Raw genomic sequence first — 15,803 nt, 5'->3', positions numbered from 1 at the left:
CTGGCAGATGCGAAATAGGTCTGAAGCGACTGAGATTTTTTGCATCACCACTTTTATGAATTGGAACAAATTTGGCATGTTTTAGACACTCCGGAAAAAAGCGCTTCTTGATGCAGTCATCAAAAGTGTAGTCAGGTCAGGAGTTAGAGAAAAGGATAGTTTTTTTAAAGTGCTTTGCTTAAACTAAACTCATCTCTTGAAGTTTTTCTGGTCATAGAATTTATCATTCTCCCCACTGTTGTTTCGTTTTTTCTATCTGAATACCATTGAGAATTTGGATCTATTGATTTTTAAATTTTGATTTTTGTGAGTGCAACAAGAGGCAAGTTGTGCTCCCACAGATGCAAAAAGATCACTACAAAATTTCGAAACAATTTTCATCGGCGTTTGTTGTAGCTTCCTTTTTTCCTTCTATGTCTCGTACAGCTTCGAAGAAACTTTTTGTATTCAATTTAGCGTTAAAGTAAATATTTTTTTGATAAAAGAGGCGTTTTTTCTTTTCATTTAATTTTTGCAGTCTGTTTCTGATTTGGTTAATTTTAGATTTTTTGAAACCATATTTTTCTCGCAGAAACTCTTCACGGAGAGAATTTTTAAGTACAGCCAATTTTTTAACTTCATTGTCAATCCATTTATCATGTTTTTTTTGTGATGGAAAGTTTTTGTGGGAATTAGGTTGTTAATACCTTCGTTAACTAATGAGTGAAACTGTAAAAAAATTCAAATTAATTTTGTTTTTGTTTCGTTTTTGAACAAATTTTTCCAACACGTGATTTAGTTTGAAATCCATTTTCGGTGCAATAGGCGAGTCATCGAGATTGTTCCATAGTTCGATTCGAAAGACAAGATTCAACTTCTATGTCAAGTTTTTTGTTCATTTTCAAGTCATATACAATTGTATAATGGTCGCTGATAGTTGTTTTCAGAATTGAATTTTAAACCACCCGATTGCGATAGGCAACATTGATGCAACTCAAACTCTTTGAAGGTTCCCTTGTGTAGGCCTTCTGCTTGCAAAAGAACATATCAAATGCCTCGAGTTCATTTTTTAGAGCTTTTTCTCTGTTATTGGGTTTGCTATGATCAACATTCAGATCTCCACAGAGAAAATGGCAATCTTTGGGTCTGAGTTGGAGAAGGTCTAACTAGTAATGTATGTTCTCAGAAAATTTTTTAATTGAGGTATTCGGTTTTACGTAAATAGTTGTGACTAATACCTTATTATCATTCAACTTAAAACGAACCGTCAACGCTTGACTGTGAATGTTGCTAAACTTGAAATTAAGGTGCCATCTTATATTGTTTTTATCAATATAAGGTGGCACAATATAAGTTCAAAACTAAGAATCGTTCGCTAGGTGAAAACAATACAATAGGCCTATAATCATAATTCTTCCCCCCCCCCCAAAAAGTGGGATAAAAACAAAAAAAATTCTCATTTCTTTTATTAAAAAACAAAATTACAATTTTTAGTTTAGCACAATTCGCAATTTAAATAAGCAACGGCACAAACTTGAATCGCATATGTTAAACCAGACGGATGGTTATCTTGTAAAATTACTTCATGCGCAAAATGATGGCTCAACAGCATTTTTCAAAATGATGGTTATTTCGCAATAATTTATCAACTGGCGAAAGACAGGGCTAATTCCAGTATTGACCGAGGCAAGGATATCAAGCAAGAAACAGGAAGTTTCAACCTGGTTGAAGCAGCTAATGTTTTTCATTTCCTCACGCTCTGACGCCTCTTCCATTCAAAAAGTCTATAATGATCACACTAGATAATTTGAGAGTTAGATCTTCATTAAAATGTGTGAGAGCATAAAAATATTCAAAAATGTGGAAAAAATTTCTTCATTCTTGAATTGCTTTTTTTTTATCTGTTTGCAGTTGTTATTCGATGTAATTGGAAAGAACATAACACAAATTTTGAGAGCATCATTACAAATCAGGAGCTGGAAAAAGTCTAAATACCTGAAAAAAATCACTCAAAAAGGGGGAAAACAAACAATAAATTAATTGTCAAAACAGTCCGAAAGCTCTATAATTCAATTAATTGTCTTGATCATAATTGAAAAATTGAAGATCAAAAACGCATATAGTGCACAAAATTTTGTTCTTAGCTTCTAAGAGAGTTATCTTTTATGCAAAGGCCAAATTGTTGATAAAAGTTTCAAAATGTTTAACCTAACAGAAGTTCCTTTTTCATTTTTCATTTTTCTGGCTCTTTTGTTCGACATACTGAATTTTTGTGGTGACATTTTGAGTCGAACGGGTGTCAGAGCTCATTTATTTTCTAAATTGAGGGAACATTGAAACTATTTTCGCTTATTTTTGTTTCAGGAGATATCACCTGGACAGGTCTGTTGACCTATTTGCCTTATTTGCCTGTCTACCCAAATACATAATTGTAAATGTCCTTATTGTAGCTTACTAGATTACTCTAAGATTTAAATTTAGAAAAATTCATTAATAGTAGTTTCCTCTAGGCGGATATATAATGCATTTGTTATTCTTGTTCGCAATAGAAATGTTAATTAGCAGAAATGGAAGCAAACGAAGTTGGTGAAAAATTTCATAAGTCTTTTGAAAAATTAAGGCTGGGTTAAAAAAAGTAAGCTTTGATTAGCACTTACTCATGTCTTGGCTAGTAAGAAAAACTGTCATGTGAAAGATATCTTAATTTTTTAATAGCAAATTTTGCGATATATCGGTAGTTTTTAGTATTTTAGCAAATTGGCTCAAAATCAGCGACAATGCAAAAATCACCGACCAAATTGCCATTCCTCGTCGCTAATCTGGGCAGCGGATTCTAGCAAAAATAGCACTTCGAAAATTGACGACTAATCCCCCAAAGTGGAAAGACTAGATTAGAGTCAGCGACGAGATCAAAGGATTAGAATCAATTACACTTGTCGCTATTATTCTCGCACTGTGAAACGCTAAAACTTGCAACCTATATGCCAAAATTTAAGGCTGTCTCTCTTACTTTTCTGATCTTGACACACGTACTTAAAATACATGCTTAGAACAGTGACAAATCGGGTATAAATATAGAAGGTCAAATCTCCTTTTCGCAATGTAATGAATCGAAAGATTTGGTCAAATTTCTTTTTTTGCGGAAAACAGTGACAATATATTGCTTCCAAAATTATTTAAAAAAAAATTAATTAGTATGCTAATTCTTAAGCTGTCAAAATTATCACGGAATAGATTTTATAAATAAAATTAATTGGAAAAAAGGAGCATAAAAGACTAGGGTTTAAAAATTGACCTTGATTTAGAGGAAAGTTCTTCTCAAGACCAAAGCAAGACACTTTTAACAAACCCGGGCCAAGATGTCAACGCTAAAAAACGCAAAATTATGTAAGATTGAGGGTGAATGCGTTGAACTTGTGTAAGTTCTATGCTTGAGGCGTTGAAAAGATAGTATTGACGTTTTTAAGCGTAGATCTTACATACATCATTTGCAAAAAATAATTGATTTTAGCAAAGTTCAGCAATTGTTGTCTATAAACTTTTGATGAAATCTGAGTAGTCTTCAAAGCTGACTTTTCCATCTCCGTCTAAATCTGCCAACTTCACCATTTCGGCTGCATCGGCATCGCTCACTCGCTCTCCCAACGACAGCAGGAGGCCCTTAAAATATAGAAAAACTATTTGACTTATTCTGACTGATTACCATGTTTTCTATAAATGTACCGATGAAAATCGAAGGTTCTTTCGTTTCAAAATCAACAAAAATCGGTGCTTTTTCGTATGTTTAAAATTGACAAAACCGACGCTTCTTATGTTTAAAATAGACAAAAATAGACGCTTCTTACGTTTAAAATAGACAAAAATCGTTGCTTCTTATGTTTCAAATCGACAAAAATCGACAATTTTTATGTTTAAAATCAGCAAAAATCGGTGCTTTTTCGTATGTTTAAAATTGACAAAACCGACGCTTCTTATGTTTAAAATAGACAAAAATAGACGCTTCTTATGTTTAAAATAGACAAAAATCGACGCTTCTTATGTTTAAAATCGACAAAAATCGACGATTTTTATGTTTAAAATCAACAAAAATTGGTGCTTTTTCGTATGTTTAAAATTGACAAAACTGACGCTTCTTATGTTTAAAATAGACAAAAATTGACGCTTCTTATGTTTAAAATAGACAAAAATCGACGCTTCTTATGTTTAAAACCGACAAAAATCGACAATTTTTATGTTTAAAATCAGCAAAAATCGGTGCTTTTTCGTATGTTTAAAATTGACAAAACCGACGCTTCTTATGTTTAAAATAGACAAAAATAGACGCTTCTTATGTTTAAAATAGACAAAAATCGACGCTTCTTATGTTTAAAATCGACAAAAATCGACGATTTTTATGTTTAAAATTAACAAAAATTGGTGCTTTTTCGTATGTTTAAAATTGACAAAACTGACGCTTCTTATGTTTAAAATAGACAAAAATTGACGCTTCTTATGTTTAAAATAGACAAAAACCGACGCTTCTTATGTTTAAAATCGACAAAAATCGACGATTTTTATGTTTAAAATCAACAAAAATTGGTGCTTTTTCGTATGTTTAAAATTGACAAAACTGACGCTTCTTATGTTTAAAATGGACAAAAATTGACGCTTCTTATGTTTAAAATAGACAAAAATCGACGCTTCTTATGTTTAAAACCGACAAAAATCGACAATTTTTATGTTTAAAATCGACAAAAAGTGACCCTTCGATTGCTTACAATGGATTAAACTTGGATTGTTTAATGGATTAATTAAAATTCGATTGTTAAAAAAAGAATAAAAAACGTAAGGGCTTTGATCGCTTTTGGTTAAAGTAACGGAATTTGACCCCTCAACTTGGGCAGCCACCCTATACAATGGTGTAAAGGTCGACAAAGTTTTACAACGTTTTTTTTCAGCAAGGTTTTCTCCTCATTTTTGGCACATTGAATTGTTACTTTGCTTCATTTGCTCTTGATGTATGAACAATTATTATTGACACAGACCGAAAGATCAAAAAATTTCTCTTTATTTCTTTTAGTCACATCGGTCTAATGGCATGGGAATAAAAACATTGTTGCCAAAACAAAAAATATCTCTATATTTTTCCTAACTTGAGATGAAATTTTTTGAATGTCTTGGTACAAAATAAAAAAAAAATTTGGCGAGGAAATGAAATATGAAGATATGACCAAACATGCAATATGTTGTTATGCATCTGTTTCAATGTTGAAGTTCAAAAAGTTCCGTATTTGGCTATGATCGTTAGGATGTATGTCATGACTTTTTGTCGAAACAATTTAATACGCTAAAAATCATTTTATGATCTCGTAACTCAATCGGTAACTTTTGATGAGTCTTTGCGTACGCCCCCGAAGAGGTGAAAAAATGATTTTTTCGTTAAATTTTCTGAAATGTTGTTGAGAGCAGATATTGCAGGTTGGTGTCTCTACAAATTGAAAATTTCTAGTTGTTTTCCTGTTTTTCTATTTGAAATCTCCTAGTTTTTGAATTAGTTAAAAAATTTTTAAAAAGTACACATTGAACAAAAAGCATTATATAATAAAATAATGGAGAATTGTTTTTTTGTTTCAAGCAAAATCTGGCTAAACTTTCATTTTACTGCTAATTGAGGAAATTGGGCTTTGGAATTTCGGTCCCTCCCATTCATGGTCAAACAAGACTTTGTTCAGCTCACCTTGACATCCTCTGCCTCGATGAAACTGCTGTGATTTCTGACAAAGTTGTGAAAAGCAATCTGAAACAAAGTAATTCTTAGCATCGCTTAAGATTTTTGTAACCTATTGTTTTTTAAAGTGATCTCCTATTAGCCGCTAACGTTTAGTGGTTTTTACAATCCAAAGAATTCGAAGTGTATTCTGTTCGCTTTTTTAAACATCTGAGCAGGCATATTGATCATTTTTCAAAAATGAAACTGAATTGGTAATTTTGATCACGACGAAACAGGACGTGGACTAGAAGGCAACTGTTTTGGTGGCGTGAAGTTTTTCGTTTATTTCTTACGTGGTATGAGAAAAGGGCGGCCGTTTGAAATGTTTGAACAATTCTTATAAAAACCTTTATCGCATTTTTACCTCTTTGGTTTTCAAAATCTTTTCCAATTGTTTTAGGTTTCGTTTTTTTAATACATAAAAATTCAATCAATTGCAGCTTATGAATTTTTATTGATTTAATTTTCATTTCGTTATTCTTGTTTGTTGCGAGAATTAGATCACAAGCCAAGAAATCAAACAGCTCCTATTTCACCAAAAATGGTTAAATTGTTTTCAAATCGGGTGGCATCTTACAGAAGCGAAAACAAAACTCAGCCAACAGATTGCCCGAAAGAAGCCTCCAGACAAAAGATGAAACCTTCAGTTAATAAAACCAATGTGACCCAAGACGGAAAAAAATGCCACTCGTAAGCTATTTAATTTCAAGTTTTATCCTTATTTTCAAGTAAAACAATAAACGCCAATGTTTCCCATAAAATAGAGCTTTAAAACGATATGCAAACCTTTGAACTGATTTATGATACCGAAGACAGCGAGAAATGACGTCAACCTTACAATCTCAGTGATTGAGGGACAGAACCTCGCGGTTTTTGTCAAGCAATCTATTGGCTAAGTTTTTTTGTTACTGTGTTTTGATGATCTTGCTACAACACTGTGGTAGCCAAAAAATTGAATTGGCTAGTTTCACCATTTGTTTGGCTATGCATATAATGGTCAGTAAAAAAGGCATATTTAATTACAGAGGGTTGCTTATGATTAATTACATTTCCTGACTTCATCGTTTAATCTTAGCGCAAACTTTTTATCAAGCTTTTGGAAGCCATTTTGGAAAAAAATGTGATTAAATCGATATTGTGTAGTTTAATTGTCAGCAAAATATGCTACTGCACGGGATCGTGATCCAAAAAATTGAACAAATTTGAACAATTTTCTTTGTAAGCAGAACTGACATGTTTTTAGGTTTCGATTTTGTCTTTTTGTATTTCAAAATTCGGTTTCATAGTTGTACTAAAGTTTGTTTCAATTTTTCATATTGGCATCTACAATTGTTTCTAATTGATAACCAAAACTTCCACAAAATCTAGGGCATAAATATTGACAAAAATAACATCCCAAGTTTTCTTAGTTACTCTGTCTTGACAACACTGCAACCTTGAATTGGATTTTATAATGTTCATTTTCATCTTTAAAATGTGATGGCTTGATTTTTGTTATTCAAAACACAACTTTGTTGTTCAGTGTCATAAACTTTTTTGATATGAAAGTACTGAAGGAAGACAATTGGTTTAATGGTGAAACAAATTATAATTGTGGATCAGACAGACGAAAAACTTTTATTAACCAAGGGCTGCCAGCCGCCATCAAGATTAATGATAACAATCTCAATTTACAGGAAGTCAGGAAAACACTTTTTGAAGCTTAATTTGGGAACGCAGTTTTATGCGTGCACTTAACTGAATTAAAAAAAACTAATTGCGATAATAGTTTTTTTTGCATTTGAACTAATGTGGATAATTTTTTCGGGGGGTGGATTTGGCTGTTTCATTTTTTGATGAAAATAAAAACCAAAATTGGAACATTTTCAAAGGTTGATGGTCTTGTAACAGCTATTTTTTAATTGACATTTTATGCCAGAGACAATTTTAGGTTTTTTACATTGTGCGGACCTACAATCGTTCCAGAGTTATAAACAGTTATCAGACAGAAAGAATGAAAAGACCAAAAACCCTCTGTTTTTACATTCATCGCAAGCCAAATTTTTCTGAATTTTTGGGAAAAGATTAAAACTGGCACAGATTCTTGACCCATATCCGATCAGAAGTTTGACTAACCATCATACAATCTTTTTTTAATAAAAATTTCAGCTGTGGAAAAACACGACAATCCTATTTGATTACGTTCTGCAGATTGGGACAACGACAACTTCGCCCTCGATCAGTTTCTCAGGCTTCCAAATTTAAAATTTTTTGACAGTGTAAATTAATAAAAAGTAATATACACTTAAAAAGTGCAAGTGAAATAATGCTATCAGTTATATCATCATAACCATTTTACCAAGTACCAATACTTAACCTCAACTATTTGCGTAAAATTAATTCAAGAATTCGGTTTTAAAAACTATCAAAATGGAAATGAGCTAGGATAAATCTATGGCAATTTTACCCTAAACTGCGTTTAAGGCAACGTGTTAGAGTAGTTTTGACACACGCATTATTAAAGTAGTATTTTAAATTTCTCTTAACCGGGTTCAGAAAGAAGTCCCGTTATCATTGGTACAAACCGGATCTATTCTGTTTCGCCCCCGCCAGCCCCCAATCAAATTATATGTTGTTATATAGCACGTTATTATCTAAAAATTAACATGTGTGCCTGGGGGCGTGAGAAAAATTAGGTGCCCACCAAGCTGATGGGGGGGGGGTCCAAACAGAATAGATCCAAATAAACGTTCCTTCTACCAACATAGAAATATTGCGTTAAAACCTTTTAGAGGAGGTTCATGAAGTTTAAACGGGCGGAACACAAAACTTCGTTTGCATTCTTGGTACTTAAAAATAAGCGATTTTGAGCAAACTTTTTTGTTGAGAAAATGCTGTTTTCATGCGTTTTATGAACAAAAAATGAGCCAGTTTGACCACCGTTTCTATTGGATGACAGTTTCAACTGGGTTTCCATTAGCTGGGCACTGATCTTGGCTCAAAAATTGAGGCCAGAGATATACTGACCCAGAGATCTTCCTCTTCTGAGCTGATTGCAGTTCTCTGTTTGAGAATGTGAATGAACTCTGAGAAGTCAACATCTCCACTGCCATCTACGTCCATCTCTTTCAGCAGCTCTTCCATGTGGACACTGCTCATTCTCTAAAAGGAATAACACGACGGAGGAGGAATAAGACAGCTGGAGCTAAATACAGAAGCATTAGCCAAGAGCGGATTGCTGAAAAGGGTAATTCCGGTCTTTTGGGAGTTCATTAATTCAAAACTTGGGAGTTATTACAAAACTTCATTATGCGAGTATAAAAAGTGTTAAATAGTTTTTGATTTCATTTTTCGGAAGAAAGTGACACCACACCGATATGGGGAGGAAAAAGTTGCAAAGTGTTTGCCTGTAACTGTTGATTTTACTCATGAAACGCAAAGGATCAATGCCTATTAATGTTAAATAAATTTAGTGCAATTTAGCAGTTACATGAATTGCGATGTTTTTCTTGTTGCAAGATGTGAATATTACATTGGAACTGGTAGAGAGATATAAAAGGACCCTGAAAAAGACCCCTGAAAAAATAACAATTTTGTCAACTTAAGTCTCTTTGTATAATCTCATACAAACCTAGCAACTAATCCACACGCTTTTTCCGCGCTAAATGACAGAATAGCAAATTGAAACAACTAGTTAGATTTGAACTCAACCTCGACGAAGTCGCATGAAACTTAAAACCTAACCATTCGACTTGCAAGTTCTTTCTTACACGTTAACTATCTTTTACAAGAAACTCGCAAGTAATCACGCCCCGGGATGTTATAAGACCACTAAGCTGGGGCGGGGCTATAATAGGAAAGACCTCAAAAATTGGTTCCAACTGGTTCCAGTATCAATTCTTCTCATTATTTGAGACATTGTCACCTTTAACAAAAAATGTTGTAGAAAAAATAATGTATCCACAAATAAGAGATAAAAATTTCAAACACATTGGCTCTGGCTCCTCACCTTCATATAATCCAGCGCAAAAAATAAGACCCTTTGTTTTTTTTTGCCCGAAATAATTGAGAATCCCGGGATTAATTAAAACTTACTTACCATTCCGACTGATGTTAAACATGTAATCAACTCGGGGTAATCAAGCGTCCCATTCCCGTCAATATCAATGGCAGTAAATGTCTCATAGATCTCATTGACTTGCTCTACTGTGAAAATTCCATCTTCAGTATAATCTTCAGGGTTGAACTGATCCTTATCGTGATCACGAACTCTGGTTTGGTTATCATCTTTTGATGACGAAGCCATAATAAGATTTACTATCTGTTATTTTGGTAGTAAAACCAAAATTTTTGCTATTTCACGATAAGCTCGTTTATACGGTTTTACAAGAGCTTGTGGCTCGTTTTCAAAGGCTGAGCTTTCAAAATATTTCGACAAAAAATCGACAAAAAATTTACTAGGAATTGTATGAAATTTTTGAGTGGGAGCATTCGCTATTGGATAATGCCTGAATTAATTTAAAGATAAACGATTATTAACGATTATTTGTACAGAGGCTCTTAAAATCAAATTTATATACTTAAGCAAAAATGACTCTAATTTTCAAAACATACTGTTGATCTTATTTAAACTATATTTTTGTTGTTTATTTAACCTGGTTTCTCTTAACCTGGTGGCCAATTTAAAAACTTCATTATTGTGGCGACTTGAAAAGTCCATTTTTCAGAAACAGCATTAAATAATAACCATTAGATCATCAAATAATATATGTATTTTTTCAAGATTTTGTTCATTTGTTACAGTATTGATGAAAAGCTGTGTAAATGACCATAAAATCGATCGAATAGGTCAACAATTGAAGCAACTTTTATCATGGCTATGAATTAATGTGCTTTCATTTTTAATAAGACTATCAAGTAAACATTAACCGGCTTAGTTTTTGGCTCTGATCATACAAATATGTACTGGTACATTGAACAAACGAGCATGGAGTAAAAAACAGGGAGGCTTGGTAATTTTGAACGCATAAAATATTCCGGTCATCACCAGCTTTCGTATTTTTTTTTTAACTAGATGACAGAAAGAAATGTAGAGAAAACTATTACAAAGTTTTTAGATACAGATTTTCAAATCATGAACACATATTTTTGCAAACTAAACAAAAATAGGGAAGTTCAAAAGATACATATGGATCTGCCGAAAAGCTTGAAAGCGTTATTATTTTAAACTTTCATTGAATCATTTAGAGGCCATTTGTTGTTAAGGCCATAGAAACTTTTTTTTGCAGTGATATAAATCACAATTAGAATAGTGTGAAAGAAACGAACCCTATAAATCTGAAATCATTTGTATTCTAACCTCAATATTTGTATATTTTAGCTGATGCACTCAAACCACAAAAAAACTAATAAAAAATTTAAAGCAAAAAACTAAACCATTAGTTATAAAGCAACTGGTTTTAACGGTACAGTTCACATGTAAGAGTTTTCTAAAAAACAAAATTCTACTAAAACTCAGTGAAAATTTAAGTAGAGATATACTCTTATTTTTTGAAAGGTGGGAAAGAGCAAACCGACAGAGAAAAAGCAGAGAAGCACCAAGTGTTCATCTGCCATCAATAGTTCTGCTTTCTGAGTTAATCAACTACCGAAGAACACCATATTCTGAACGCCTAATTTATGAATGACCTAGATAAAATCAAACAATGTCCGTACAAAATGACAAATTGGAAGAAATTTTCATAGATAAATTTGGGAAAATTGTTCACACGTTGAACGAAAACGAAATTCTTTTTTCATGTTGACCTAATCCAAATTGTTCAAGTCTGAGCCTTGCAAAAATTATTGGAGTGCTCACCTCGATAACATTTTTTCAAAAGGTGGACCTTAGACGATTATGGTGAACAAGATAAGGTAATGAAAATCTCTGTAAGGCAAATTCTTGAAGCTTAAAGCGGAATTCACCAAAATTGCTTTTTTATTAATAAGGATGCTTTCTAAAATCATTTTAAAATCATTCAGATTTTACGAGACCTTTAGAGCAAAAAAATAAAGCAAAGACAAGCAATCTATGGTGAAACGAACGATTGGTTTGCATTATTTGAAAGGATCGCTTCTGTCTCATTCGTTTTTATGATTTTTGTTTGTTTTTCGTGGGCAACCGCAAATCACATAAGAGAAACAAATCGTTGTTTTATGGAAGTGTGGAAAAAATTGATTGGGAATAGCTGTGCGAGTAAAAGGAAATACGGCAAAATTATTTTTTAATTTGCATGAGACACTATACTAATGAATTTGCTCAACAATTGCAAACGAGGTGAATCAATGCGATATTTCTACTATCGAAACCTATTAATCAAACCTTAATTTTTTTAATAATTAATATCGCGTAATGTTCAACAAAAACGAGTCGAAATCGAATTTCTGTCAATTTTTGCAAGAATTGCAGTTACTAGCGGTCAAATTTTTAATTTTCAAAGCTTCTTTTTTGGTAGCGGTGAAATTCTTGTTACCGTTTGGAAGGTTTGAAAAAAAATTTACCGCTAAATATGGCTACGGTTACACAAAACTATTAGTAAAAACAAAATACTTTACAAAAATTCAATGCATATTTTTTCATAGATTGGAATGAAACGTTTTCATCTCAAAAGATATAAACTGTAAGTAATCAACAGGTGACGCATCGGAAAAAGAAGCGACTGAAATTCTGTATATCAGAGGTTATCCTGTCCAAAACCTTCTTTGGTAAGAGGTCCTTCCAATGCGGTGGAAAAAATTGATTCTTAAATAATGCAAACCTTACAAATAATTCATTGCTAAAACCGCACTAATTGTTATGAGATACTGGCGCTTTGCAGTGGTATGTTATTTTAGCATTTCTTATATTATTTACTCTGAAAAACATCGACCTGGGATTGCCAGTCCAAACAGGTCACACTGAGGTATTTGCCAGATCAAAAAGACCTACTACTTTATTTGCCTGTGTATTAACGGGGCTTGTGATGGATGCCTGCTTTCCAAATATTTCGATCTGGTTTTCATTAAACCAGGCTTCCAATTATTTTGACCATTGAAGCTGTTGAAAAGATTTTGACCGCTAAAAATGGCTAATGTTACAAAAGAACTTTACCAGTAAAAAACGGAAAATACAACGAAAAATCAACACGTACCTTTTACAGAAATTGGAATGAAACGGATTTCGTCTCAGAAGAGATATTCTAAAAGTAATCAACAGGTGGCGCAGAGGGAGAAGAAGTGGCTGACATGGAGGTTATCAGATGTTCCAACCACCCGTCTACGGCAGTTTTTGGCTAGGGTTCCTGTGAATGCGGTGAAAATAAAAATTTGATTGTTAAAAACTGCAAATCATACAATAATTCGCTGCTAAGACCGCAATAATTGTTATGAGATGCGGGCGCTTCGCTTTGCGGTGATATATTTCTCTTCGCATCTATTTACCGCAATTCTTACATTATTTTCTCTGAAAAACGCCGACCTAGGATTGCCAGTCCAAACAGGTCACATTGAGGTATGAGCCAGATGACACAGACCTACTGCCTTTAATGGCCAGAGTATTAACAGGGCTTGTGAGGGATGCCTGCATTTCGATTTCCTCGATTTGGTTTTCACTATACAAAGCTTCCACTTATTCCACAATGAGGATCGATAACGTGCGTTTGCAACTAATATTCGAACCCACGTGGGTTCCAAAAATTATGATCAAAACCGCTAAGAAATATGTGAGAACTTCATAGGTACACTTGTTTTTCTAAGCCCTACCCTCTTACAGCCCAAATTTCGATAAGATATTGATCAATTAAGACAGTAATAGAATAGCATTTTCTTTGCTGGTTTACGTTTTTTAAATGACTTATTCCGTTTCAAATTTTAATGTGTTTTCAATGTCAAAACAATTATAGTTTAACTTCAAAATTAAAGATAGAAAAGTTTTAAAATGGCAGCTGATCATTTCTTTTACAGAGATGGTTTTATTTAATTCTTGTTAGGCACTGATCTCAATCCACTTTGAGTCTATTGACAAGAGTGCGAGAGGAAATGAAAAATACGTTTTTTACTAAAGGTTTTAGACAACAAATCTTTTTCTACAGAAAAACAAGTTAAAATACATCCTGTGCTCTTCTTTTTTTTTCATCTACAACGGTGTTCGTGTTCATACAATAAAAACAAAAAATACATCAAATGTGTGGAAAATACAAGATTCTGCACCGAATCTTTGTTTATGGATATTACATAACTTCGAAATATTTAATAACTAATTTTCGTTCAAAAATTTGTGAAAAAACTTGCATTTTTGAAAAGGTTCCAATTTTATTTTAAAACGCGTAATACAGAATGTCATCTTATCTTCAGAATCCAAATATGGAATTAAAATAGAATTCGCAATTAGTGTCTTCTATTTCGTTTTTTAGTTTAATTCATTATGTACAGAAATACACAACACAAAGATTAGTTTCGCAGAGCGCTAAACTCATCCTATATTTAAAAAAAGTATGTTAGAAAACGAGCTCAAAATGGAATGTTAACATAGTTTAAACTCATCGTGGAGTTTGGCTTACCACGATAGGGTGAAGCACAGCGGGTTCATTTTAAAAAAAACGAAAGTTTTGAAATGATCAAACTGAGTTTAGCTGAGAAGATCAATATTTTATGCTCTCTGATTCCTTGCTCAGCCTTAGGATCTACACTAAAAACCATGTTCGCTAAAATTGGATTCCAATACTGTTTTTTTCTCGCTGATAAAGGGTGTATATACGGTCATTTTTACCTCTCTTCATCCCAGATATCCAATTCATACTTTTGATTCATTAACCAGATGTCTTCTGTAAATATCTATGTTCGGCTTTAATAATCACTTGGATCTTTTCTGTTTGTGCCCCCCCCCCCGGTACGTTATGTGCCTCCCGTTACAGAGCACGTGCCATTACATAGTAAATCATTATGTAACAATATGGCAAGTGCGTCTGGGTGGTGCAGACAATATGCGCCCACTAAGCTGGGGGGCACAAGCGGAAAAGATCCAATCCCTTTGTTATTCTCACATTTTTTGGAATTAAATATATTAACCTAATCAAAATCGTTCTTTCCAACATTTTTTATATTTTTTAAGTCTAAAAATATTCTAAAACAAAGTCATAGTTGCCTTTGAAAAGCAAAAGTCTTTGCCGCTCAGTTTTTTTCATAATTGTTCTGCGCTCTCAATTCCCAATGTACCAACAGATAGTGAGTATGTTAACCTACACGAGTCATTGCTTTGGAGAGAATCAATGGCTTGGAAGCGTCTGCTAGCCAGACTTAAGAGCACAGACACCACAACTGTAATGACATTGGGTGATTTTGATTCCTCCTGTTTCTTCGAGTTGAGGGAATCTGAGAATTTGAAGCGAGTTTGTTCTTCAGAGTACAAGAGATGCGACAAGTAGAAAGGGAGCCTTAGAAATCCTCTTTAGTTCTTTTGTCCTCAACTGTCGGTCAATGACGAAGAAAAGCTGTGTCATATATGATATTTCAACGCTGCAGCAAACTTGAGTTGAGAAAAAATGCAGAGCTGCCAGTAGAGCGCAGAGCATAGACACAAAGAACAGAGTATTTATCTGAAATAAAAGAAGCGCTTGGGTCTACTTTGTTAATGGAGGACAAAAGGAACTTTTTACGGTTTCTAGGCTTTTTTCACAGTCAAAGTCAAGGACGACAAAGTGTACTACATAGATACGACGATTGAATAGTTGAATGGTTCTAAAAATTGAAAGTTGGAAATTTTAAAGAACTCCAACCGACTTGAAGTTAATTTATCATGCAGAACAAAATAGAGACGAAGAAAAACATCGAAAAATCTACGCAAGATTTTTTGGAGTTCTTTTTATAGTCAAAACAGAAAAGGCCAAATTTCATTTTCCATGTCGAATATTTTGTCTAGAAAGATAAACGGACCTACTGATTAGCCCTGAATGTCTTGAAAACGGCTGCCAAATTATCTGCAAAGTTCAGAACAGTTGAAACTGACTACTACACTATAATGTTTGTTACGATTTAGTGGGACAAGGAAAGAAGACTGGGAAATCGACGGGAAAGCAACGAA

The 15,803-nt window shown here is 33.4% G+C and overlaps 1 protein-coding gene across 2 annotated transcripts; it reads right to left on the bottom strand.

Moving 5' to 3' along the window:
• Positions 1–3,210: 3,210 nt before the first annotated feature.
• LOC142342086 (neo-calmodulin-like) lies at positions 3,211–10,530 on the bottom strand. Of its 2 annotated transcripts, XM_075393275.1 has the most exons (5): positions 10,415–10,530; positions 9,807–9,994; positions 8,735–8,869; positions 5,696–5,755; positions 3,211–3,639 (listed from the first exon to the last, which is right to left on the bottom strand). In XM_075393275.1, the coding sequence occupies exons 1-5, from the start codon at positions 10,425–10,427 to the stop codon at positions 3,511–3,513; spliced, it is 525 nt and encodes a 174-aa protein (XP_075249390.1). In that variant the 5' UTR covers positions 10,428–10,530; the 3' UTR covers positions 3,211–3,510. The 2 variants fall into 2 exon arrangements, with proteins under 2 accessions (XP_075249390.1, XP_075249389.1); XM_075393274.1 differs by lacking the exon at positions 10,415–10,530 and having other exon boundaries at positions 9,807–10,393.
• Between the last annotated feature and the right edge of the window lie 5,273 nt (positions 10,531–15,803).

Source organism: Convolutriloba macropyga, chromosome 7, assembly GCF_964194025.1.
Source record: "Convolutriloba macropyga chromosome 7, txConMacr16.3, whole genome shotgun sequence".
NCBI classification, from domain to species: Eukaryota; Metazoa; Xenacoelomorpha; order Acoela; family Convolutidae; genus Convolutriloba; species Convolutriloba macropyga.
The sequence above is the reverse complement of the archived record's forward strand: the minus strand, read 5'-3'. Positions and strand labels throughout refer to the sequence as shown.

What these genes read in the sequence shown, in the direction of transcription:
- LOC142342086 (XM_075393274.1), bottom strand. Translation starts at nt 10,013, where the DNA reads ATGGCTTCGTCATCAAAAGATGATAACCAAACCAGAGTTCGTGATCAC. An exon ending in GTTTAACATCAGTCGGAATG is followed by an intron (nt 8,870 to 9,806) that starts GTAAGTAAGTTT and finishes TATTCCTTTTAG; the next exon opens with AGAATGAGCAGTGTCCACAT. An exon ending in TCGAGGCAGAGGATGTCAAG is followed by an intron (nt 3,640 to 5,695) that starts GTGAGCTGAACA and finishes CTATATTTTAAG; the next exon opens with GGCCTCCTGCTGTCGTTGGG.